The sequence below is a fragment of the Dicentrarchus labrax genome, unplaced genomic scaffold (assembly GCF_905237075.1).
Source record: "Dicentrarchus labrax unplaced genomic scaffold, dlabrax2021, whole genome shotgun sequence".
Classification (NCBI taxonomy): domain Eukaryota; kingdom Metazoa; phylum Chordata; class Actinopteri; family Moronidae; genus Dicentrarchus; species Dicentrarchus labrax.
In genome coordinates this window covers 2,888,434-2,914,773 of record NW_026136706.1, presented here as the reverse complement: position 1 = coordinate 2,914,773, position 26,340 = coordinate 2,888,434, and the positions used below count along the sequence as shown (strand labels likewise).

General features: G+C 39.6%; 1 protein-coding gene and 1 non-coding gene across 2 annotated transcripts in view; one reads left to right on the top strand and one right to left on the bottom strand.

The window, feature by feature from the left end:
• clasp1a (cytoplasmic linker associated protein 1a) overlaps positions 1 to 26,340 on the bottom strand; it is an 87,810-nt gene that overhangs the window by 45,969 nt on the left and 15,501 nt on the right. Inside the window, exons 3-8 of the mRNA XM_051403020.1 lie at positions 10,769 to 10,847; positions 9,402 to 9,505; positions 8,514 to 8,605; positions 7,842 to 7,917; positions 7,154 to 7,251; positions 5,037 to 5,107 (exon numbers count right to left, since the gene is read on the bottom strand). Of these exons, the coding sequence (XP_051258980.1) occupies positions 5,037 to 5,107; positions 7,154 to 7,251; positions 7,842 to 7,917; positions 8,514 to 8,605; positions 9,402 to 9,505; positions 10,769 to 10,847 (520 nt within the window). The remainder of the gene's footprint in view (positions 1 to 5,036; positions 5,108 to 7,153; positions 7,252 to 7,841; positions 7,918 to 8,513; positions 8,606 to 9,401; positions 9,506 to 10,768; positions 10,848 to 26,340) is intronic.
• Positions 11,263 to 11,389, top strand: LOC127366242 (U4atac minor spliceosomal RNA). The gene has a single exon (XR_007885306.1). It is a non-coding gene; the product is annotated as a U4atac minor spliceosomal RNA (small nuclear RNA).

The window sequence follows — 26,340 nt, the reverse complement described above, 5'->3', positions numbered from 1 at the left end:
ATAATGAGAGCGAATCAGTGCTGCTGATTACAATAAATTCAGCTGCATTCCTGGTGTTCAATTCAAATGAGCCCAGACATAAGAGCTGTATAGAGACTACCAGTCTTAGGCATGTAAACATTTACTGATACTGATCAGAATTCGGTCTTACGGTTATAGGTGCGACTACATTGATACGCGGACTCCTGGATCGATCTTTATGTACCCTGAACCCATCGATGGTCGGATTCTGTTGACTTTATAGAATTCCATATTAAAATGCATTGTCCCTGAATCGTATCGTAGCTCATGTATCTGGATACGTATCAGATCGTCTTCAAAGGGACAGATGCACACCACCTACTGTATATAATGCAATATCATCTACATAATGTTGGTGTCACTGCAAAGTTTATCTAACAGAGTGCGCTGTGATTTACGATACCGTAGGACGCAGCACAGAGTCAGAGAGAAGAAGCAGCTGTCAGCAGCGTCAACCAGAATTTGTTGATAATGTATAAATTATTGACATGTTGAAGAATATTTAACTTAAATATCTTTAAATAAACAAAAATTTGTTTAAGGGGGTAGCCTTCTGAGTACATTTGCATAATCAGAATCAGTGCGTCACTACATTGGCCACCATATTGGGTTAATGTCTTCCCTTTAAAAATCAATATCAGTCAGGCTCTAAATAATACCATGAAATGCATACTTCTATACCCTTTAAGACAGTTTTGGAGGCGGTAGAAGGCAAAAAGTAATCCAACAGGAGCCAGATTACATGAACGAAGGAGAGGTTGCAGGGATTGCCTAACAGATGATGCATATTATAAACAGCCATTAGTAACAGTTTACATATTGACAGTAACTCTCTCAGCTCGAATCGTCTCGGGCCAAGATGAAACAAGTGTTGGGACGCTTTAGGCAAACTGTCGCTCGAGGCGCTGAGAGGAGACTGGAGGCGAGGCTGCTAACAGATAAACAAGAAGGCATGAAATGTAACATCACAGCCTCCCGTGCTGCAGCAAAAAAAAAATAAAACACCATTCACTGAATTCACATGGGAGAACTACAGTCTCCTCTGACTGCAGATTTTAATGAGAACAGATTACATAACAGAGATAAAACTGTTGTTTTCTCATTATCCTACAGTCCTCTTTCACTTCCACGTGCACAAACAGGCACTACGAATACAGATCATCTAATTCAAACCTGTATTATACGCATGTGCGTGTGATCTCCTATTTCCAGTCTTACCTTCTCCAGCTGTCATGGTGCAAAGACGCCCTCAGTGCTGAAGCCAGAGAGGAATGCTGATACACAGCTGAAAGCTCAGCGCTCTCTCTCTCTCTCTCTCTATAGCCTCTGCTCTATATCTCTCGCCCACTGTTTACCTCTCAGTGGTGCTACAGAAATGGCTGCTTTGTTTTGCTCTCTATCTATCCCTCCCTCCCTCCCTCTCTTCTATCTATCCTCTCTCACTCTCCTCCCCCCTCTGCCTCCATCTCTCTGATGAGCAGATGTATGAAATAGAAGTTACAGAGTAAATCCTAAATGCATATCTTAATAAAAGAAGTAAGCTAACCTTTAAACCCAAATTAAAAATTACTCTTTTGAGTGAACTTAAATTTGTGTTGTATTTTAAATATTTAATTCCAGTTTGTTCTATTGACTCGTTTTCTTTAAGTTGACTTTATATCATAATACTAATATGTGATTGTTACTTTATTCAGATACATTCTGTTGTTTTAAATAAGTTTAGAGAAATGCTGCGTATGAGTGTAATATACTTATTAGTTTTAACTTCAATTAACTTAATTTACCTTTACTTAACAATAAATGAGTTATTTGTACTCAAATCAAATCTTTTTTCATGCTTAAATTGTTGGAGTTTAATAAATTTGAACTGTTTATGGCGATCTGTTTGCTCGCCATAAGTCTGAGTTGAACTAAATCATCAGGTTTTACGACAAGAAGAGACAGAATTTGGGAACTTTTTGTCAAAACGTTCACAATTATTAAAGTCCCTTGCAAAACAATTTTCTGATAGTGTGTGGAGAAAGGGTCTAAAATGTACTTTTTGGCTCATCTTAAGATGTTGACTACAAACAATTACCTATATAATAACCTTTGTTATTGTGTCGCCACGTCTCAAATAACATGTAAGGCTGATGTTTATTACGGCAAAACAGTAGACAGACACTGGGCCTAAGGCGAGAAGAGAAATACGAACAAATCTGCTCTTATTAGGACCTGAGCAGTGACAACTGAATTATTATTTTTCTATCAAATTAATCACATTTTTGGCTGCAACAAGCTAAAAAACCCATGAAATAGAGCACAGTTTTCTTATAATTAAGAGAATATATCAGAGAACTATTGCTGCAGGAGGCCAACTGTGTAGAAAGCACAGTACATAGTAAACTTTTATTTGATTCTCTGACGCCACTAGGGATGGGACGATACACAATATTGTCACGTATCTCAACAAAAAACATTTATCGTGGTGAATTTGGGCTGTCATGGTAAGTACGGTGGACAGTGAGGGTCACATTAGTTATATAAATGTAATTTACCACACCCAGAATTTACCCACATTTAGTGCTTGAAAGGTTCTCATTTTGGACCCTGTGTGGATAGAGAAGATGTCCAAATATATTTAGCCATAAAGTTACCTTTCTCCACGAGCACTCCTCTCTCTCGTCCGGTCACTGAGTTTATTTTGCAGTTAGCACAACTGTCAAACTAAAGCTGAAGGCCTGTTTAACATCGCAGCTCATCCTCCATCCACATTAACGCCAGACATTCTTCTCAGCTCTGAGGCGAATGAGGTTTAAATTAAAACGAGCCGTCATCATCTTTCAGTCACAAAGTCAATTTCAGTGTAGCCGTGAAAGTGGGAAAAGTCGAGCCTGCGAGGAGCTGAGAAGCTGATTGTGATGAATATGATGCTCCACTATCTAATAGCTGCTAAAATGAGTCATGTTTGCATATTTCTCAGAGCTTTCCAAATGAACTTCCCGCAACTTGACTGGGGGTTGATGGGAGGGACTGCAGGCAGAAATCTTTATTCATTAGGACTCACATTCAGCATTGTTTCCATTCATTACTCCTACGCAGTAAAAGGAGATTTTAATAGTCCAAATCTTGAATTAAAGCAGATTATGAAGCAGATTCTCTAAGACAAAGAAAGAATAAGCCATTTGTTCATTACATAATTTATTGGATTTGTGCTGATTAAGTGATAAAATAATGAATAAGTGCCTTAAAAGGTCCAGTGTGTAACATTTAGGAGGATCTAAGCATTGTGCAGTTTATTGTCAGGTTAAAAGTATGTTTCTAAAATAAGCTACAGATAAAAATAGTCTTCTCATAATAATAATAATAGATTCAAAAAGTTGTTTTTAGTTCAGTTCAAAAACTATTCATTTACCAGCCATCAGCTTACACTGGAGGCTCATCAAGCGCTCCCTGAGTGGCATAATGACTGAAGTTGTGAGAGATTAAGATGTCAAATGTTAGCTGGAGGACGATGTTGCAGACTGAAATGCTGAGTCCTGTCTAACGGTATTCTCCTTGGCTCAGCTGTTGTGGATGCAGTCAGCTGTTAATGGGACGGAGTCAGCAGTGAGGGTGTCAGAGAGCGACTCCTCTAACGCACAAAAACAATCAGAACCGGACAAACACGGGAACGCGTGTCTGCCTTTCTGTTGTAAAAGTGATTTGATATATTTATACGGGTTAAGATGGAGGCTTGTTTTGGTCTTTGGCTCCACAGAGGGACATCTGAAAGCTCCAGTGGATGCACACCTCCTGTGGAGAAATCTCATCCCCTCTAGCCCCAGGCTGTCCGTCTGGCCTGTAACCCCCCCCACCACCCCTGCTTCTTCCTCCACACACACACACACACACACACACACACACACACACACACACACACACACACACACACACACACACACACACACACACACACACACACACACAATATGGAAGATACAGTCTAAAGAAAGAAAGCTGACACACCCGAATGAAGTGAGACAAACAGAGAGAGACACTGTAAAACCTGACATCTCAATAAAAGAAATACACAAGAATTGTTGAAGCAATAACTTGTTGTTTTAGTGAACTTAAATTCACATTTTAAGTACAGCTGATATAATTCATTACAAAGCATTATAATGCTGTATAGCTCAGGATTTTTTGTTCTTTATTTATTAATCATTATAAGCTCAAGTATGCATCAAAATTATTCTTAATGATCCCAAAGTGCAACGATTTGATGTCAGTCACATACAAAAAACACAGGAAATGTATGTAATCATTTAATTAAGTAAATTAAACTTAAGTGGTAACATTTGTATAAAGAAGCATGTAAGTGACTTTATTTAGATTAATTCTGTTCACACAGTTTAAATAAGTTTGGAGAAATGCTGCATATGAGCTTCAATTAACTGAAATAACTGAAAAGAAACTTAATTTACCCAAGTTACCTTAACAATAAATACTTCTATTTAAATATTTTTCATGCTTACATTTAATTAAACCCGACTCCAAAATTAATTGTTGAAGCAACTCAGTTATTTTGAGTGAAGTTGCTGTGCAGTATTTTAAGTCTTAGTGATTTAACTCCAGTTTGTTCCACTGACACAGTTTCTTAAAGTTGACTTTATTTCACTACAAAAATAGCAAATAGCAAATAAATACTTGAGCTACTTCTACTCAAATTAATCACTTTTTATGCTTAAATTGTTTTAATAAGCTTGTTTAAAGGTTTAAATCCATCGGTTTCCACAAACAGTTTGAGTTGAACTAACTCATCAGGTTTTACAGTGAAAGCCTGAATGAAGAAGATGTTTCTTAAACAAACAACCAACATGTTCCAACCACGTTATACTGAGACGACAACAACCCTGATATTCACAGTGCATCTGCCCATCCTCGATCCCCCGCTGTGCCAGACGATTTCTGAATGACTTGAGATCAACAGTTTGATCTTTAAACTGTGCTTGTATGTTGCTGATCGATGGGTATATAAAAGGTCAGAAACTCACCGGAGCCAGAGGATGAGATCATGTTCCCGGATCTTTGGACTTCATCAAATTTACTGAAGATTACATTCAACCTGCAAGAGCGGACAGAAAACAATGAACAGGTGATGATTAACTGCGTAGAAGAAGGGTAAGAAACACGATGTCAGAGAGCCGACGCAGAGAGAGTGACGACGGAGCTGCTGACTGCACCCTCCATCACCTCTGAGGTGAGAAGCTCTCGCTCTGCTCCGTGCAGCAGGGACGGCCAAGACCGAAATAGACGGCGGCGACCAAAACTACCACACAGGTGAAAAACTGGCATCAGGACCGAGAGAGAGAGAGAGAGAGAGAGAGAGAGAGAGAGAGAGAGAGAGAGACATAAAGAGAGGCAAAGAGAGAGAGAGAGAGAGAGAGAGACATAAAGAGAGGCAAAGAGAGGCAAAGAGAGAGAGAGAGAGAGAGAGAGAGAGAGAGAGAGACAGAGAGAGAGAGAGAGGAGAGAGACATAAAGAGAGGCAAAGAGAGAGAGAGAGAGAGAGAGAGAGAGAGAGAGAGAGAGAGAGGAGAGAGACATAAAGAGAGGCAAAGAGAGAGAGAGAGAGAGAGAGAGAGACAGAGAGAGAGAGAGAGGAGAGAGACATAAAGAGAGGCAAAAGAGAGAGAGAGAGAGCGAGAGAGAGAGAGAGAGAGAGGAGAGAGACATAAAGAGAGGCAAAGAGAGAGAGAGAGAGAGAGAGACAGAGAGAGAGAGAGAGAGAGAGACATAAAGAGAGGCAAAGAGAGAGAGAGAGAGAGAGAGAGAGAGAGAGAGAGAGAGGCATAAAGAGAGGCAAAGAGAGAGAGACAGAGAGAGAGAGGGAGAGAGGGAGAAAGAGAGGAGAGAGAGAGAGAGAGAGAGAGGAGAGAGACATAAAGAGAGGCAAAGAGAGAGAGAGAGAGAGACAGAGAGAGAGAGAGAGGAGAGACATAAAGAGAGGCAAAGAGAGAGAGAGAGAGCGAGAGAGAGAAAAAGAGAGAGAGGGGAGAGAGACATAAAGAGAGGCAAAGAGAGAGAGAGAGAGCGAGAGAGAGAGAGAGAGAGAGGAGAGAGACATAAAGAGAGGCAAAGAGAGAGAGAGAGAGAGACAGAGAGAGAGAGAGAGGAGAGAGACATAAAGAGAGGCAAAGAGAGAGAGAGAGAGAGAGAGAGAGAGAGAGAGAGAGAGAGAGAGAGAGAGGGAGAGAGACATAAAGAGAGGCAAAGAGAGAGAGACAGAGAGAGAGAGAGAGAGAGGGAGAGAGAGAGGAGAGAGACATATGGTCCAGTGTGAAAGGAAAAGAGGACAAGAAGATAACAGAAACATTTGGCCGATTATTTGATTATTATTCTTATTATTAGCTTTTTTACTGATTATCTGAATGTTTTTTAACCAATAAAATGAATTAATGACGCAGCCGCCGCTCTCCGTCTGTAGTCCCGCCCACAACGTTATCTGATTGGTTAAACCTCGAGTAATAATAAAGTAATATATGCTAAAATATATTGTTCAGGCCGGACATTGGGTCCTCAGGTTGCGGCCTTTCTGGCTTAAATCTAAAGGTGACCGTGCTTTTGCCATCAGGACCCCTCCTGGCTTTGGAACGACCTGCCTGAGGCCGTAAGGTTTGCTTCTTAAAACCTTTTTTTAAGTTTTATAATCAGATTCTGACTAATTGTTACAAGTACAGTACCACACCACAAACTACTTCCTCCAAAATAATCCTTCAGTTCAACCAACAGCTCTCTAAAACAGGTCCAAACAGAAACTGCCCATTAAAACCTTCATAAAGGAAGAATTTACTGCAGGGTTGTATTAAACTGCATTAGCTTTAGCTTTAGCGTACCTAATAAACTGAGTGTAAACCTCCCCGAGCAGACCAGTGCTCTAAAGCAGCAGTGTGTGCATTCTGCCACTAGGGGGAGAAATGTATTGTTGCAGCCTGCTACCTCTTTGTGTCTAGACGTGGGATGAAAATCTTCCTCTCACCGCCATAAAAGCCCCTGACCTACGCACACTGTGTGCACCAGTTAGTGTGTGTGAGTGAGAACGAAAGGCATTAAAGAGTGGAAGGAGGCGGGCACAAATCAGAAGACAGGCGTCGACTTCCTGCTGGCGTACCGTGACTGTGGAAGGCCCTTTTTGCTGAGATCCATCCTCACCCTCTCACCCACGTGTCTGTAGATCTCCACCAAGCAGCTCATAGCACTGTCACGTACCTGCAGAGTACAACAGTGCATCAAATTATCAGCAACTCCCATCAGATCATTTTAGTTTACTGTAATAAAAATAACAACTAGACTTTAGAAAAAGATCTAAAATGAACTAAAAAGATATTGTGCACTTAAAAAACTAACTCAAATAAAAATATAGAGAAAATGTCTTTAGTTTTTATCAAGTGTTTATAGAGACTGTGAGTCAATGTGTTTGTATTATAATACCTATTCTGACAAATACCTCCCATATTATAATAAAGAACATTAACACACAAAAAAAAGAACATTTTTAAACAATAAAAACTAAACTGAAACAAGCAAACCCACTCTGGTTTCCGGGTTTCTCAGAATGTGTGGAAACCCTGATAATAACTACCACAGCAGGTTTTGGTGTCCTGAAGCTGCACTACTTAGGGCTGCCACTAGGGGGAGAGCAGTATGTGTATGTGTTGTTGCTCTGCTGCCTCTGTTGTGTCTGAATAGTGAATATTCACACAATAATCGTGGTAAGTTTAACTTCTTTGGAGGTCTTTAACCTTAGAATGAAACACATTTCACAGGAGTAGATGGAGACAAAGTGGGACTGGACTTACCTGACTCGTGGGGTCCCCCAGGAGGTTACATATGTGGGGAACAATTTTACTGAGGGTGAGACCTTGAGCTCCGTATCTGGAAGACAAGAATTAAAATAAATGAGCCCAATGAGGGAAAGTGAAGCTGCATTCTGAATAACAAGGAACATTTCAAACTGAAACCTTTTAAAAACAGCTTCTTATCAAACTATTATTTTATTTCCAGGGGCGGATCTAGAGAAAAATGCTTGGTCACCTTAAAATGAATGTGACATAAAACGGAAAATAACAATTTAAAGATAAGTTGTGGCCACATTTTAGACCAATTTTCAGTTCAATGATAAAAAGATTTAAACTAAAACAATTTAATGATTTCTAATGCAGCCTTTCTACTCAATGCTCTACTAATAAGCCACAATAATGTAATGTTTTTTAGTTCAAAAATCTTCATTTAGGAGCTTTTTCCAGGCAAATATTGATTTATCTGACACATATTTCTGCCACCGGATGGGAAAATAGTCTTATTTTTTGTCAAGCATGTTTTGTGTTATCTGGTTTTAAGAAAACATATCTAACTTTGTCTTAAGATATTACTCTCTATAGAAGAACATTAGATTGTATTTAAGAATATTTGTCTTGTTTCTAGAAGTGCTGTTTTTATACGTGGAATAGAAGGAGGCGGGTTTGACTCACGTGTTCAGCGTGGCGATGAGACAAAGGCACACTCCTTCTCTGGTCCTGTTGTTCTTATGCTTGAATCCACCCAGCATTCGGTCCCACACATACTGCAACAACACAGAGAGTGATAGTTAGTAAGTTTTATCCTTTTTCTAATGGACATTATAGGACAACAGCAGCAGGGGCTGTGAGATATGATGTTATATATATATAGTGTGATATTGTTTTATATAATGCTGCTGGGAAATGTGCATGAAGGCAACACAAACAAACATGGAGGAGATTGAACGGGGGAGGAGAGGGGCTACTTCTGTCGCATGGATGTGGTTCAAAATCGATTAAAAGTTGATTTTTACCCCTTTTTTTATATTTTGTTTTATGTTTTATTGAAAATTTGCACAAAAGTTTTGAATAAAAGAAGAAAAATCATCAAATATAAGAAAGTAGCTTTAATTTGTCAGGTGAATAATTAAAAAAAGGTGATCCAATGGCGTAGATGTGATGAGTGTAAATACTATTAACATTTTTCCAGGACAACATTGATTATTTCCAGGATATTTGGTCCTTTTATTCAATTTCCAGGTGTTTCCATGACTCTTAACTTGCAGGTTTTCCATGTTTTCCAGGACGTGTGCGAACCCTTAAGAGGCCTTTATATGTGGTAATTTCATATAAACAGAAAATGTGATATATCGAATTACCAATGAGTAAATCAATCTATCTGCTGAGATCAATAATGTGGCTATAGGTAAACACAACTGGACTCATTAAAAGTGAGCCGCCAGCCAACAGGAGTGAATCAGATGAACTGCAGCAGCTCAGCAGAGAGTTTTATCACCCTGAACGAGCTCTAACGGACAGCAAACGGACATTAATCACCAGGCTGTGTGTGTGTCTCTGTACCTGCGGGGTGGCGGCTTGTTCCATGATCTTTAGCAGCACTGTTTGGTCTTGGTCTCGCACTTGGTCTTTTGAGTCTCCCAATCGATCGATAAGGCTCGGCAGAACTGAGGGAAAGAGAACAGAAACACTGAAGAGTCCACACAGAACTGGTGGGTAGCAATTAGTAAATCATTTCAGCCATAAACAGCCAGAATAGGAGGAGGAATCTGAATTGTAAAGTTTATTCTTATTTAAATTAAGTACAAAAAGGGGGGGGCAGGGCCGAGAGTGGACAGCAATCAATGTGATAGTGATAGTGAGGAGGGAACGACAGGACACACCCAGAACAACAGAATCTCATCAAACCACTGCTCACTTATTCAAATTTAGAAGAAGAAAGCTAATTATCAGGAGTTTCACTGAATAATAATCTAATATTTAACTTATATTACTATCTGATCCACATACAAACACTTATTTTACTCAGAAATCATCATTTTTAAAACATTCTGCCTCTCAATCCCACACTGTTCCCACTGAAAGAGCCAAAATGTAAAGTTTGTACAGAATACACTATATTTATGGATTATACTGAAGCCGAATTGACAGTCAGACTGTGGACATATGACGGCCTTTAGCTTGTGTTTCTAGAGTTACGTGTTTTTTTACAAACACGTTAGGAATTGTTAAAATGTGATATTTCTTAAAGGGAGTTTGGTGCAGGGAGCTTTTAAGTTGAATTCAAACCAGTGGGTGACGTCACGGTGGTTCACACTTGGTCTATTGTGGTCGACTGCTTCAATCTGTGTCTGTGTATTATAATGTGTGTACGCTGATTGTATGCTGGTGTGTGTATTATATATGTATGTGTGGTTGTATGTTGGTGTGTGTATTATGTACGAGTTCCTGCATTAAAAAGTTAAAACAACCAAAGAAAACACTGAATTTATCAAAAAAGAAGCCTGTGAGACATGTATGATTGTTAAAAAGTTAAAAAATACTCAATACAGACGGAGAATTGTATAAAAAATATGAAGAAAACTCATCTCTGACCAATATTCACAGGATATAATCTGCTCAAAATGTATAAAATCTCTAATTTCACACAAACTTCCTGCAGTTGTTGTGTTCACTGTTCGTGTTAATTATCACTGTTATTGTTATGCATTTAATATAACATGAAATATCTATAAAATATAGTCAGTTTACTCAATGATAGAAAAGAGTTGCCTTAGGGAAAAAGGCTGGGAGCCACTGCTGGTATTTATATGTGTGTATGTGTGTACTGTGGTTTAAAACGTGCTATATAAATAAACTTTTATATATTATATCATTAAAACACAAACAAGAATAATGAAATTCACTTTATGGTACAGTCTGACTCTTACCTGTTCCCACATGGGCCCTAAATCGCTCCTGTAATCTTGTCACTAAGGCAGATAGGAGGTCCAAGCCCAGCAGAGCCACCTGGTGGAGACACAAGAGAACACAGAAATAAGAATAAATGTTATATTAAAGTAATAAATGCAGTTTTAAAGCAACATTTCACCAAAAGAAACCAAATCAATCAACTCAAACACCACAGGGCACGTTTAATAATCACATATGGGTGGAATAATCTCAGCTGCAACGTTGGAAAAAGCCCAGATTGGAGGCTTTATTCAAACTGCTGCTGCAAAGCATCATGGGTACACAGAGCATTTCTGTTTGTAAGCTGTTTCTGAGCTCAGGAGCGACACCGGCCTCCTGCAACCTCCACAACATCACCTTACAACACATCTGGGACCCAACGGGAGCATAAAACACATTCCCACAGCGGCACCACGACCCAACACCCTCTGCCCAAACATTGATATAAAAGCCCCCGGCCCCTCCCACTGCATCCGTCCTTGTCATGGGGTGAGGGAGCTGCTCAGTGAACGTATAGTGAGAGCAGCCCTGCTGACACCATAACAACACCTACGCATCACCTGGACTTCTGTCTGGGACATGGTGCAATTTTTGGAAACCCTTAAACATGTGAATATTAAAAACTAATGAGGATTATAATGTAGTATCAGTGTGGCGCCCCCTGGTGGCAGCAGAGCAGACTCACACAGGAGCTCAATACAGTGACAACATGTGGCAGTTAAACTAACTCTCTACCTCATGGTTTCTTTTATCAAATCCTTCAGTTCATCAGTGACAGTTCACATGAAGTAGAACTTATTTTATTTTACAGAAAAACTTATATTTCTGCCACATTTATTAATATTTTGACCTGTTATATATATTTACACATATATCACTTTAATTATTCAGTGTAATTATACTAAACTGTACAATTTACAGAATACAATCATTTTATTTTATTTGTGGTATAAAAACCTTAAATAATGTAAAAACCATTGACTTTATATAAAAACATCAAACACTGTTACACAGGTCGTATCTGGGTCACATGACTAGTTTTTACCTTTTTTACAAAGGTTAAAGTATATTAAAAAAAACATAATATTACAAAGAATGACATCAATCATAAATCAATGTTTATAGAGAGTAAAGGCTCTGTGAATTCACTTTAAGCTTAATATAAACCAACAATTTTATTTAGTTTTCTTTTATTTATAATTAATGAAATGCTGAAATTTAGGCCGACTTTATTTGTTCCCAACCTCGGGGTCACAACAAGGTCACAAAGCCTTTTTGATTCATTTTTAAATACAGGATTTAATGGCATCTAGTGGAGTAGCTGCAGATTGCAGAGAGAAACATGGCACCCTCTGTAGATAAAAACAGTTGATTGATTGTGTGATTAAACACTAATAAAAACTTACCTGTGACTATTATATTATATTTCTGACAATAGATCCTCCTTAATGTTACACACTGGAGCTTTAGGGGGTGTGACTGATCCTATATCTCAGTATTTCTTTCATTTCTTTGAAGAAAACTAAATTAAATTGTTATATTTAGCGACCCCCACTACAGGTTACTGCTGTCACATACTCTTATTCTCTTGCTCTTCCAGATCTTCCACTCCCACTGGAGGAACCGGCAGTGAGCATCCAAAGCAGGCAGAAGGCCCGGTTGTCTACAGGCTCTAATCCTCCCATCAGGTTCCTTTGTTCTCCAACTGGAGGGAATTACAGTAATTAGACTGATGACAGGGCCCAAACAAAGACCCGATCAGTGCTACAGAGCTTTAAAACCTCCACAGAAACTCCACTTTTCTCAGCCTGAAAGGGTCAGCTCAGACCCGACCTCAGACCCGACCTCAGACCCGACCTCAGACCCGACCTCAGCTCCTCTCAGGAGAGCTCGACGCAGGAGGTCTGTCTCTCTCTATCTCCTCTTCTTCAACTCGCTGAGTCACAAACTGCGACCCTGTGTCTGAGCCCTACAGTCCGGCCCTGTGCAGATGAGGAGGGACAGGCTCTTCCTCTCTACAGACAGATGGCTAACTCCCCTTTTGCCGTTATCCACATCCGGACCCCCCAACACACACACACACACACACACACACACAACCCCGTCAATGCTGTAGACCCAAATCTCACAGACATCATCCCCCTTCCCCAATCCTCCTACGCCACATGCTACGCTCTCTTTTCTACCTCGTATCTTCTGTATTCCTGTGACTGTGTGTCTGACTGTGTACCAGCAGAATAATTCTGATCTGGATGTCCTTAAATTCACCTTTAACCTCGTGAAATAAATAAGCAATGAGCACAAAGCTATGGAGAGATTCATGTCCTGGTCTGTAGAGAAGCTATGAGACGGAGTGGTTGGGGATCATCCAGGTTCTCTCACTGTTAGCGCTCTCTTAATGCCTCCTTTGTTTTGTATTACAGATAGCGACCCGCAGCCGAAGGCTTTCCACAACCCGACCTTTTAAAAACATGTGAGGCTTTGGCACTAAGCTTGTCTCTGTGTTTTCATTGTTTCGTACAAACCGGGATCAAGCACAAACATCGTCTATTAATGGCAGATTTAAAAGGAGCCAATATAAATGGCTTATGAGAACGTATAAAACTTTTATTTTTAAGTGTTCTGGAAACAACATTAGACATTAGACATCCCTTCAGACCCACACATTTGTACTCTTGTATTCTATTCAACTGGGGCCGATTGAAAACAACCAATCAGAGCCGAGAACTTTCTTTCTGGGCTCTGATTGGTTGTTTTCGTTTGGGCCCGGCTGACTAGAGTACAGAGTACCAGATTATCTGTCATTTGTAGTGAAAGTTTCAGCAAATATGAAATGACCTGCTGCAGCTTTAAAACCTGAACACAGTTTAAAGCTCAGACAGGTTGTCTCTTGCCTTTGACACTTCAGTTCCACATCCAGCAGCCACTGGGCGGGTCTCTCTGTGTGCATCTGTTAGGTAAGTTAATAAGTGAAATAACAAACCTTTCTCTGCTCTCTGTTGCCACTTTAATCATTACACCTCTGACAATAAGAGCCGGTTTCCATCCCACTGCATGTCTGAACACACCATCAATCATACAAATAAGACGGTTAAAGACACCAATGTGGTTGTCAATCGTTACACTACAGGAATAACACGCCACACAATGTTTGATGACCTGAAGACAAGAGTTCAGATTTAAGGAACCTTCCAGAAAAAGGATTGTTGGATCTCAAGCTGACCCACTAACACAGATCCCAGTTCACTAAAAAACACATGTTCCAGTTCATCCTGAAGAACCAGCAGACCACCGCGGCCCAGTTCCTCCTTCCGCCTCCTGCTTCTGATGCAGAGGATGTTTAAATTAAATCAAGGATCTCTCTCTCTCTCTCTCGTCTGATCGCTCACTACCGAGCTCCGTCATCTCATTACCAGTGGAAAGCACACACACACACACACACACACACACACACACACACACACACACACGGAAACATGTCGCCATCTTTGCAGTGATTTCCTTTAAATCAAGAGAACAGCTGCAGTCCTCCTCCCCCCCGCCCCCCCACAGGGACACAAACACACACCATCGTCTCACTCACAGATACAGAAAGATTTAACCTCCACTCCAAATGAGTTCATGACACACAAACACTGAAGGCTGTAGTTGATTACAGAGTGCTTTATGATTATGCAGCATACCTGGCCCTCCCTCCCTCCCTCTCTCCCTCTCTCTCTCTCCCTCCCTCCCTCCCTCCTGCTACAAAATACTAACCGGATTCTGATGTCTCCATGAAGCCAGGGCTTTGTCTGGACCAGGTCTAGTTTCAAGTAGCTGTAACTGTAACTGACTCACTCCACATGCTGATCTGCAGGAAGGATTTTTACGCTGTTTAAAAGCCCTTCTCTCTCGTTCAGACACCATCCAGACTTTTAATGTCATTTATAAAGGAAGTGACAAAGAGAATAACATGAGAAAAACAGGTATTTTAACACCCTGTTTGTCACAATACTGTGTTGGAGGGGTTGTGAGTCAGTGGTTGCCTAAAACCCAGAAGAATATTTTAAAAAGGACATTAAACATATTTTGGGACTGAGAATGAACAGCAAAGAAAACGACAACAGCATCCAGGTTGAATGATGATTATTTAAATGAATGAATGAATGAATGAACACATAATTGCAAACTAACAAACTAAGTGCAGTATGTGGTGGTTGTACAATATGACACAGATGCAGAGACTGAGCTAGAAAGCGCTGCAGATTACAGTCCGTCTCTTTTGTGTCTGCGGCTGCTGTCGGACCTCGTTACTGCCACTGTTACCGCTCTATGCAAATACAACAGGAAACGGTTTGATCGACTGAATGCAAATCGCTGCTCTGTCGAGGTAGACGGAGTTATGGCCTGCTGATTGGTTAAAGCACACACAGGGAACAAAAGAATATATAACATACTGTAAATCTAACACACAGGACATTCATTATTATGGATATATTTGAAGCTATTAAAATTAATCATGCAAGCGAGGAAGTTTGGCTGAGATCTGTATATATAATATCGATATCATAACAAAGAAAAGTCCTGTATAATTCCAATAATATTGGTGTTATCTTAGCCAGTAACATGTTGTTTTAGATGGTTTATTTATTAATGAAATATAAAATGCCATAACTCCGTCTACCTGGACAGAGGAATGATTAGTATAAAGTATATATAAGTATTAATACAATGGAAACAGTTACATATATGCTAAAATTATAGAAGAAATCCTTACAATGTATAATTAAAAATAAATAATAGGGATATTTTCCTGTGTATACTGGACTGAATACATACGTCAGTGTAAGGTGGACTCATATGCAACACATGTTTAGTTTTATTTTGGTATAATATACATATTTATTATTATTATTATATTATTTATATTAATATAATATGTTGAATTATTCAGATATACGAAACCTTATACGTCCTGTAACAGCTCGTAAAGAAAACCGTGAACATATGTTGTAAAATGTTTGATGTAAAAGGGAATGTGAGAAATAAAACCAAATACATCAAATAAAGTCATCGTGCCCACAGTCCTCTACTGGGAAGCGTCAACTCCAAACCAGCCTACTGTAGACTTCATTACTTCCTGTGGAAGTGGGGGGGGGGGGTTTCTGGTGCTGGAGGCAGCAGCGATGGTGTTATCATATTCCTGAGGTGTGATTAGCCAGCAGTGACCGCACAGTGACTCAGCAGAGCTCACAACCTCGGGCACAGCGGCAACCAGACGATGGAACGTACAGTAAACACTCATTATGGGGGGGGCGGGGGGGGATAGCACAGGCAGAGAACGCAGAAACACACAGAAACACACATAAAGACATAAAGACACACACAGAAACACACATAAAGACACACACAGAAACACACATAAAGACACACACAGAAACACACATAAAGACACACAGAAACACACAGAAACACACATAAAGACACACAGAAACACACAGAAACACACATAAAGACACACAGAAACACACAGAAACACACATAAAGACACACAGAAACACACAGAAACACATAAAGACACACAGAAACACATAAAGACACACAGAAACACACATAAAGACATAAAGACACACACAGAAACACACAGAAACACATAAAGACACATAAAGACACACAGAAACACACATAAACACAAACACACAGAAACACATAAAGACATAAACACGTCCATCTTCTCCAGTTCACTTCCTCCACAGACGACACTTCACGCTCGACTTCCTGCAGTGAAAACACGAGAGCGTCCTCCTCCAGACATACTGCCACTGATACTGATACAGCTCTCTTTCTCTCTCTCTGGTTCAGATGAGCTTTATTTGGACTTTTTAAAGCTTTATTAGCACGAATGTGGCAACAAAAGAATCAACTGTGAGTTAAATTGTATTTATGTTTGGTATTGAGTTCATATAAATGAAACCCTGAATGAAAACAAAAAGGAATTAATTAACACTTCGACCTGCGATTGTTCAATCACAGCTTAGTAACCGTAACCGGGCACAACAGGCCTGCCGAGCTTCTTCCAGCTGACGTGAAGTGAGCGCTGCTGCAGTGGGAGTGACGCTCTGTGTCTCTTCAGTGAGAGTGTGAGTGATCAGACTGCGTTAGGATATCACCAGATAAATACAGTATTATGTTAGAGAGGCACAGAGTGTGCGAGAGAGAGACAGGTCCAGATGGTACTATATTATATTTTAGGGTAACATTAGCTAAATAAATAAAAACTGTACAGAGATATTTTATTCATGTTTCTACATTTAAAAATCTTTTGCTTTGTTTTTATTTCATAACATTTGATTATAAAACTGTCCATTTATGACTCACTCACAATACTATTTACAATTATTATGGTTTATTGACTTATATAGACTTTTAGTTTAGGTTGTTCAGATTTAAGGGACTTAAGATTTCTCCAAGAAATAACGTCCCAATAAGCAAAAATACTAACGTAGGTAGTTTAAAGGGTTAACAGGGTTATGTTATAAAGACAGTCTGATATTAGCATGTTATCTGTATCATTACACAGCACACAGTTAGCATTATATCACGTATGCAGCAGTCAAATGAACATTTAGGAGTCAGAGTTTCCCACTGACTCACAAAGGTGGTTTGTGTTTATATCATTTATTTTGGGGGGGGTGCCTTTATTAGACAGCCGACAGTAGGGAGATGATGTGTAATGTGTAATGACGTGCAGCAAAGATCCCTGGCCCGACGTGAACCGGGGACATTTCATGGTCAGCGCCTTAAACGCCACAACGCCACCAGGCCTCCCCGACAGAGTTCAAGGGATTATAACTGACAGCAAAACTGAGTCCACGGGGAAACACGAGAGGACGACTTTCTCTTCTTTTGTCTGAACTGAAGGACTAGGAAGATAAGCACATATTAGGAGTCATAGATCTGCTTCTATTACTCTGAAAATCCTGACAACACATCTTAATGAAAGAAGGAATCTAACGTAATTTAATCCTCTAAAAAAACAAATTGTAAAAAAGTATTAACTCAGCAAACAGCTCTGTACAATTGACTCATTTTCTTTAAGTTGATTTTATATCATTACAGAAATATAAGCCCCAAAATTACCATTTTAATAATTGATTAATTATAAATAGTTTTTTATCTTACGTCAGGTAATGTAATAATTTGTTTTAGTGGAAGAAAACGGAGTAAAATCATTTTAAGTGTAAACATTTGTACAGATAAATAACAGTAAATAACATAATAAATATAAGTTTGGATAAATGCTGCATATGAGTGTAATATACTTTATTTTACCCTGAATTTACCCTTTAAGTTACCGTAACAATAAATACTTGAGTTCAGATATTTTTCATGCTTAAATTGTTGGAGGTAATAAACTTTAATGGTTAAAGGCAATCGGTTTCAGTGAGGTTGAATACAGTGTTAAAGTAAAGAAGCTCAGCATGTGTTAACAGCAGTAACGTACGACGCTGAGCTTGGTGAGATCTGGGGAATGTGAAGGCCACAGAATACGATTCCCATCAACTAGAATCTGCATCTGCATCTGTATTCAGGTCCCTCCTTTAATTTGTCATCCATAAATATCAACCATCCTATAATCACAGATACAGCAACATGTGCCAGTGGGGGCGAGGAGCAACGCCGGCTATACTCGTGCAAAAAGAGTTTCTAAGCTCCTTAAAAAGACTCTGCAAGTAAATAACACACACATATACACGAACCCTGAACACAACACAGCTGTGGGGAATGTCGCTCAGACACAGAGAGCACAATCACAGCCCTATCATTAGCTCCATCTGATAAGAGTAGTAAACAAATAGCTGCAGCGCGTTCACCGCAGACCAGATAGGCAAAATATAGACGCGTGGAGGAAAGATGGCAGGTGGAAGGAGAGCTAACATGCCAGCATAAATGTCTTAAAGCTAATTCAGAGATTGTAAATTCACTGGACTGATGATCCTCACTGTGTTTATTACTTTTTAAATAATACAAACTGAGGGCTCGCAAGGCCTTTCTTTAGTTTAAGGCGTGCTAGAAAACATTCACAGAAAGCTATTTCTCAGCTTTTGCTTCACTTCTGTGAAGAAAAGTAAACGTAAAGTACATTTTCTAAAAGGAAAATGTGAAGAAAACACTGAATTTGACTTTAAAAGAAGCATATTACGTCTGTATTATTGTTATAAATGATACAAAAATACACAATACAGACAGAGAATTGTATAAAAAACAGGAAATAATCTGCTCAAAATTCATCAAAATCTCTGGTTTTATTCAAACTTCCTGCAGTTACTGAGTTCACTGTTTGGGTTCATTGTACAGTTTTGAATATAATATGAAATATCCATAAAATAAATCACTTAAGCAGTTTAATTATTGATAAAAAAGGGTTAAGGAAATAGGTTGGGAACCAGTGCTGTAGGGCTGCAGTAAAATAACATTCACAGCATCATAAAACAGAAAAAGGACATAACAGTAACTCTCACTTATAATATTCTACTTTATTGTATATATTCTATTATTCTATTGTGCTGCTGTGCCATGCTGCCATGTTTCTTCACTTTTAGAGCGTTTTCTGGGCCTTAATGATGGCGTTTGAGCCTAATTCACCGATGAACGCCCATCTAATAACCCCGATGACTTCCCAGGACTCACCCTCTCCCATTAACAAAGACGTGCACCAGGCCGACCTAAAGTGGCCCGAGCAAAAGCCTGTTTGCCCTCTCAGCTGCTGCTGTTGTGGCTCCATAAATACTCCATATTTCTTTTGATTGGCACAGCACCGAGAGATCAACACAGAGCAACATGAACAGCACCAGATGCAATGCAGCAGAACCTGTGTGACTGCAAACGAAGCTGAATCCAGCCAGGACTGTAAAACTCTTGTAGTTACTGTGGTTGTAAGTTGTACCGGAGCCACCGGATTGCAGCCAGATTCTGGTGTATTCAGCCTGTGGCACATTCAGCTTATTAAGCAACCAAATACTGGGAGGTCCTGTTTCATTCTCTCAGGCTGGTAGAGTGGGGGGAAAGATGTAAACAAGAGAAAGAAGACAAAATACTTTCTAACCTACGGAAGCCCATTTCTGCCAATGTGGGGAAAAATTTACATTTTGTATGTAATTATAATGAGAAACTTTATTAAAATATCAATATTTTTGACAAAATATACTTGATACCTATAATAGACATACAATATCAAAATATTGACACAATATCTCAAAATATTGACTTAATATCTCGAAATAATGACTTAATATCTCGAAATAATGACTTAATATCTCAAAATATTGACATATCTCAAAATATTGACTTAATATCTCGAAATATTGACTTAATATCTCGAAATATTGATGTGATATCTCAAAATATTGACTTAATGTCTCGAAATAATGACTTAATATCTCAAAATATTGACGTGACATCTCAAAATATTGACTTAATATCTCGAAATATTGACTTAATGTCTTGAAATAATGACTTAATGTCTTGAAATAATGACTTAATATCTCAAAATATTGACTTAATATCTCGAAATAATGACTTAATATCTCAAAATATTGACTCAAAATGTCAAAATAATGATTTAATATCTCAAAATAATCAATAACGTTACCAATATTTTGACAAAATAATGAAAAAGTTTCTCAATATTTTCTCATTTAAAAATGACTCAGTATCACAAAGTCAATATTTTGAGATTTAATGATGAAGTTTCTCATTATCCGTCACATCGGCAGCACTGAGCTTCCATAGCAGCAGCCACATTTTACTCTAAGAAACTAAAACTCTGATTTAAGTGTCAGATTATTTAGAAACGGTCTCGGTGCAGTGGGCCGCTCCAACTGTGTCCTAGAGGTAGAGCTGTGGCCTATCAGACGGCAACCATGGGACGGGCTGTGACACGAGCTGAGGCGCTCGTGAGTCCCATATGCCACGGGCGGATGGCTGGAAACAGTCGCAGCAAATCCAGGAAACAAACTGACCACATTCAGAGAAAACACACAGCGATCAAAGCTCGTTACAGGACAACTTCACAAGTCAGCACTCATGAGTTCGTTAATCAATATGTTCTACTGATGCTGCTGTAACCAGACCCACAGAAAGAGACACTTAAAGCTTAATCTCAATCCACTCAATTCATATTTATATAGTATGCAAATATAACAGCAGCACCACAGGGACATTTAACATGCACCAATCTAAAATAAACCCTCTGCAGCAGCTCTCACATACCTGAACCTCAAATATTTTTTGGGACTGAATTACAATATTTAAGCCTGTAGCACACAGTCAGGGTCTGGTAGCGCCATGCGTACACCGACTGGCTGCCAGACAGAATAGGGGGGAGGACTTCACTCTGTAGGCACACAACAACAAGACGTAATGAAAGTGGCAGCGAACTAACGTGGCTACCAAAAACAAGTCTGGACACGGAGGCAGAGAGACAGCTGACTCAGGACGCCGCGGCGAGACACAGAACTGGAGGGTTGTAGTTTGTTCAGGACTGATAAAGGTCACAGAGAAACAGGACTGGAGAGAATTTATCTATTTATATTTTATCTACCAGCACAAAATATTGCAGAAACTGTAGAACAAAAATCTGTAAGTTACATTTTACAGTATTTTTTAAATATATGGGAATATTAATAAAATTACAAAAGAGTAGCCTGTGAATGTACATGTCTAATATAAAATAACTATAAAAATCTGCAACTGTAAATCAAAACATTTCTGTTTATTTAAAGAAAACTTATATTTGCAGTTATTTACTGTTTATTTAATAGATTAAACTGTTAAATTCAAGTTTAATACTGTTATTACATTTCTAAAATCATGTAAAGATAGTGACAATTACATGGATTTGTTTGTTAATTGACAGATATCTTGTATATTATTAAGTTTTTACAATAATAACGTTGAATAAATGTTGTTTATCAGTGTATAAGCATTGGTTAACTGTCAGAATACAGTTTTTATCAGTGTAAACAGCAATAACTACTGTAATTTCACACATAATGACTTTTATTACTGTTCTATAACTTTATAAAACCAGATAAAAATAAGAAAAAACAAATAATAACAGCACTCTGCTGTAAATGTAAGCCTGATTATTTGTATTATAGCAGAGTTCACCTGTATTTATAGATCATTTCAGAGTTTGTACAGATTATAGACAAGATATTGTGTAAAATTGAAGCCAAAAAACTATTTTAATTACAGAAAATCACTGTAGTAAGTCAGTTATTCTTTGTTATTTAACTGTATTTTTCTGGCGCCTAGCACCCAGTATATAATAATGATGATGATGATCTTTGCGTGCTGAAGCTTCTCCTCTTCAGTTCATCACCATGTAGGTAACAGTGCATTACAGACACAAACCCAAACTAATCGTGAACAAAGACCGTCCTTATTGTGAGGAAGAGCTGTGGCAGTAGCAGCTTACAGGAGTCATGTGGACAGTTTCCAGGGGCAAACCTCAGGCAATGTTTGGAGGAAAAACTATAAAGAGGAAACTCGTGTTGACTACTCGCATTTCACAAATCATAGCAACCACTGTCCTCTGCATTGTACTCTGCATTGTACTCTGCATTGTACTCTGCATTGTACTCTGTATTGTACTCTGTATTGTACTTTGTGTTGTACTCTGTATTGTACTTTGTGTTGTACTCTGTGTTGTACTCTGTATTGTACTTTGTGTTGTACTTTGTGTTGTACTTTGTGTTGTACTTATTGTTGTACTTTGTGTTGTACTCTGTATTGTACTTTGTGTTGTACTTATTGCGTGGAAAAGGAGGTCAGGTGTGGTCGAGTCACCTTAAGTGAACCCTCGCTGTTCACAAGGTTGCTTTGATTCTGTTCTTCACTGTTTGTTTAGTTTATGATGACAGAGTGATGAGAAGGTTGTGGGTGAAAGGAGGTTGAGTGACAAACTGTTTGTGCTGGTTTGTCCTGGAGGAGTGAACACCACCAAGCACACGATGCGTTCACAGGGGTATGTGGAAGTGGGAAACGTCAGTACTTACAGTTAATGAGGCTGCTGAAGTGAACAATCTGGTACTTTCTATTGTTCTTATACTGCGACTGGAGCAAAGTGCGGTCTAAATTTGTCACTGGCGTCAGTTTTTTCACCGAGACCAAAAGTCGGAAACAAAAATATAAAAATATAAAAATCCAAAATCTCCCTTCATTCAGAAGTAAATAATAAATAACTGCAGTATTGCTGCCACTCAGTAGGTCCCTCAGACTCAACTTTTCAAACAAAGTACTTTTTATTATTATTATAATAATAACATCAGCAGTTAGTGAGCAGAGCTACAGAATAAAGCCAGCATTCAGCACACACTTTCCACTCAGTCCACAGATTATAAATCATGTGTAGGCCTTCTTCTTCTTTTTTCCACACAGAGAATTGATCAGGAATCGGACCGATAAGCAACATCGATAATTGCATCAGTATCAATCGTTTCTGTCTCTCTTCCAAATCGTCCTTTTCCACCACGTTCCCTTGTACATCAGGAAGTGTTCGTGTTCATTTAATTAATGTTTAAAGGTTTAACTGAGTCTGAATTAATCAAACTACCTTTATTTATTTAGTTAACATGCACGCTGTTTGTCTCCACATTAAATCCTGTAGAGCTGCAGAAAAAATACATTTCACCTGTAGGTAACATAACACTGAGGGTGTAAGAAAATATAAAAAATATTACATTGATTATATATTAATATGTTTTTCTGTTATTGAACCCCTAACAGTTAGATAATGATGATGTTACAGGGATTTTATGCACATTATGGACAGTTTTCCTAAATTTAGATTAAAATAAATCCTAATATATGTATATATATATTGAACCATTACCCCTGTATCATGATACATACTGTACCAGCCCTACATAATAACACCCTCACACTCCAGCTGACTGAGATTAATGCTCACTTCTCATGTATGTTTTCATTTCAGTGTGAATATTGTAAAAGCAGTAGCTGCCATGCTAGCTACCCGCCCCCGCTCTGTACTGAGTATAAAACGCCTTTTATCTGCCTCACAGCAGCGCTCGCTGTCATATGAAGACAAACCAGGACGTTTGAGTATCGTACAACACCCTCCTTTGTCCGTGACGCAGCACTTGCTCCGGACCATGACAGAGCACATTAGCTTCCTCTGCTGACTCAGCAGAACGAATGGGCCACACTGATAACATGATACGGCTGTTGGAGCTCCAGCGGGGGGGGGCGGCGGCGTGGAGGATGTGACACGGACGACAGGCAGATCAAAGGAAAACTGATGGGAGGAGAAATACTTTTAATCCCGGGATTATAGCGAGTGTTACAGGGTTATTGTCTCATCACACACTCTGAGGAGGGAGCGGCGCCGGACGCAGCGTCCTCCTCGAGCAGGTCACTACAACTGACTACATGCACAAAATACGCGACTTCCAATTTCCAGCTAGGAACAAAAGAGATTTTCTAAATATAAATCCTAGAGATGTTCCTGGCAGCTCCTATACATTTGGTCTTGTTGACTCGTCTGAAAGTAAGAAAAAAAGTCCAAACTGAGCTCAGATTGAAGACACACACAGGTCCTCTGCTCCTCCACTGTATCCTGTTTGTTACATTATCAGGGTTTAAACGTCAGTTAATGCAATGGATGCGACTGAAATGGTCAACATACGTCCAGATTTATTGAGTGAGGACGCTACATAAGCTGTCAGTCAGTGAGATTGACAGCTGTACACCACTGACAGACCAACAAACTGGTGTACAGGTCTCAGGCTTCTGTATGCTGGTCCACAATCGAGTGTTTCTGGTCGGTGTAGCAGGCAATAGGCCGGTCCTAGAGGTGGACCAGTGCTGTGTGAAGAGTCGACTGTCAACAAGGGAGAGGACGATGTCACTCATGATGTAATCCAGTTGCTTAAGGAGAGGCTGCGCTGTGAGGACAAAGCCATCGCTGCAACACGAGCGAGTAACTGTGTTATACTGTACAGGCCCCGAATCATAAAGAACATCAAAGTCTACGCTGACTGACGGGCTGCTGAGAGCGAGGTATGAGAGCGAGGCATTCTGGGAGGTAAGGCCAGTCGGATACACACATTTCCCTCCTTTATAATAATTAACAGCAGCGGATGTTGGCGGTAAATCCGTGTTTGACTTTAATCCAGTGCTGTTAAACCCACGTAGCAAGCACAGGACCCTCTTCAATAATTGCCCCAAAAGAATATGAGTTTTGTACACACACATTCACACAAGAGGTATTTATCCAGCCAGAGTGACGCAGCACTGCTGAGGCAGTCAAACAGCCGAGGGGGAAACAGAGTTCAACAGAAAGACATCCAGAAAGCAAAAGACACGGAGAGAGCGAGCGTGTGTTTATGTTTCCTTCTGGCTCCGCCTGGATCTGTGCATCAATCACCGATAACAGGAACTATAACACTGAGTGTGAACACAGAAAGCGGTTCATTAAAGGCTTCATGTTGGGGACATCGGACACATTAGGACCTGAGGAGGACACACAGACAGACACAGACAGACACAGACAGACACACACACAGACACACACAGATACACACAGACACACACAGACACACACAGACACACACAGACACACACACACACACACACACACACACACACACACACACACACACACACACACACACACACACACACACACTCTGATGCTCAGCTGATCCATGCCTGCAGCCTCCTTCTTCAGGCAGCTGTAACACGTGTACAAGGCCTCTGTTCTCAGAAATATGAAGCACTGTGACTTCTTCCTGAAAGAGACGGGAGTCGGTCCAACTGAGGCGGGACAACTTGGATAAAACGTCTGAGCAGGTCAATTATCGCTGTGAGCTCACCTGAGACGGGTCTGATTCTTTTTGAACATCCAGTCCCCTGAAACAACTTTCCTACAGATGTATTTATGTGCAAAAGATTTATTTATTTCACCACATCCCATCAGAAATCATATATATCTAGAAATCTGTGCACACGGCTGCACATCGTAGGTATTGTTTTTGTTTGGTTCACACGTCCCCTGATGTTCTTTGGAATAAGGCAATCCTCTTTGCTGGTATGAGGAACTACTCTCGGGTCGGACAGCCGCAGTATCGTGTTAGAAACGTCCTCAGACTCTTCCCCATTAAGCACCATTACACATGAACATGAGCATCAGTCTAGACTGCGGTTTTCCCCTCAGTTCGTTAGATTTTTTTTTGCTGCGATGGAAAGCATAGTAACTCCCAGCTATCAGATGTCCTCATACCCACAATGCCTTGCAAACAAACTAACCTCTGTCCCATTTTCCTACACTCACTCTGTTCCCCTTCCTTTCATGGAGATTGTGTTGCTTTGATTCCCAATGCAACAGCAGAACTGAAGCAAGATAAGGTGTGTGGGCTTTCTCTGTATCGCTGAGGCCTTCCTCAGCCGGCTGCGTCGCCCAGTTCGTCCACTTTATTGTTACAAATAATCCCCCGTTTAAAAGCTTTTATCTTCTTATATCAAAGTGTCTTTGTGTCTTATAATG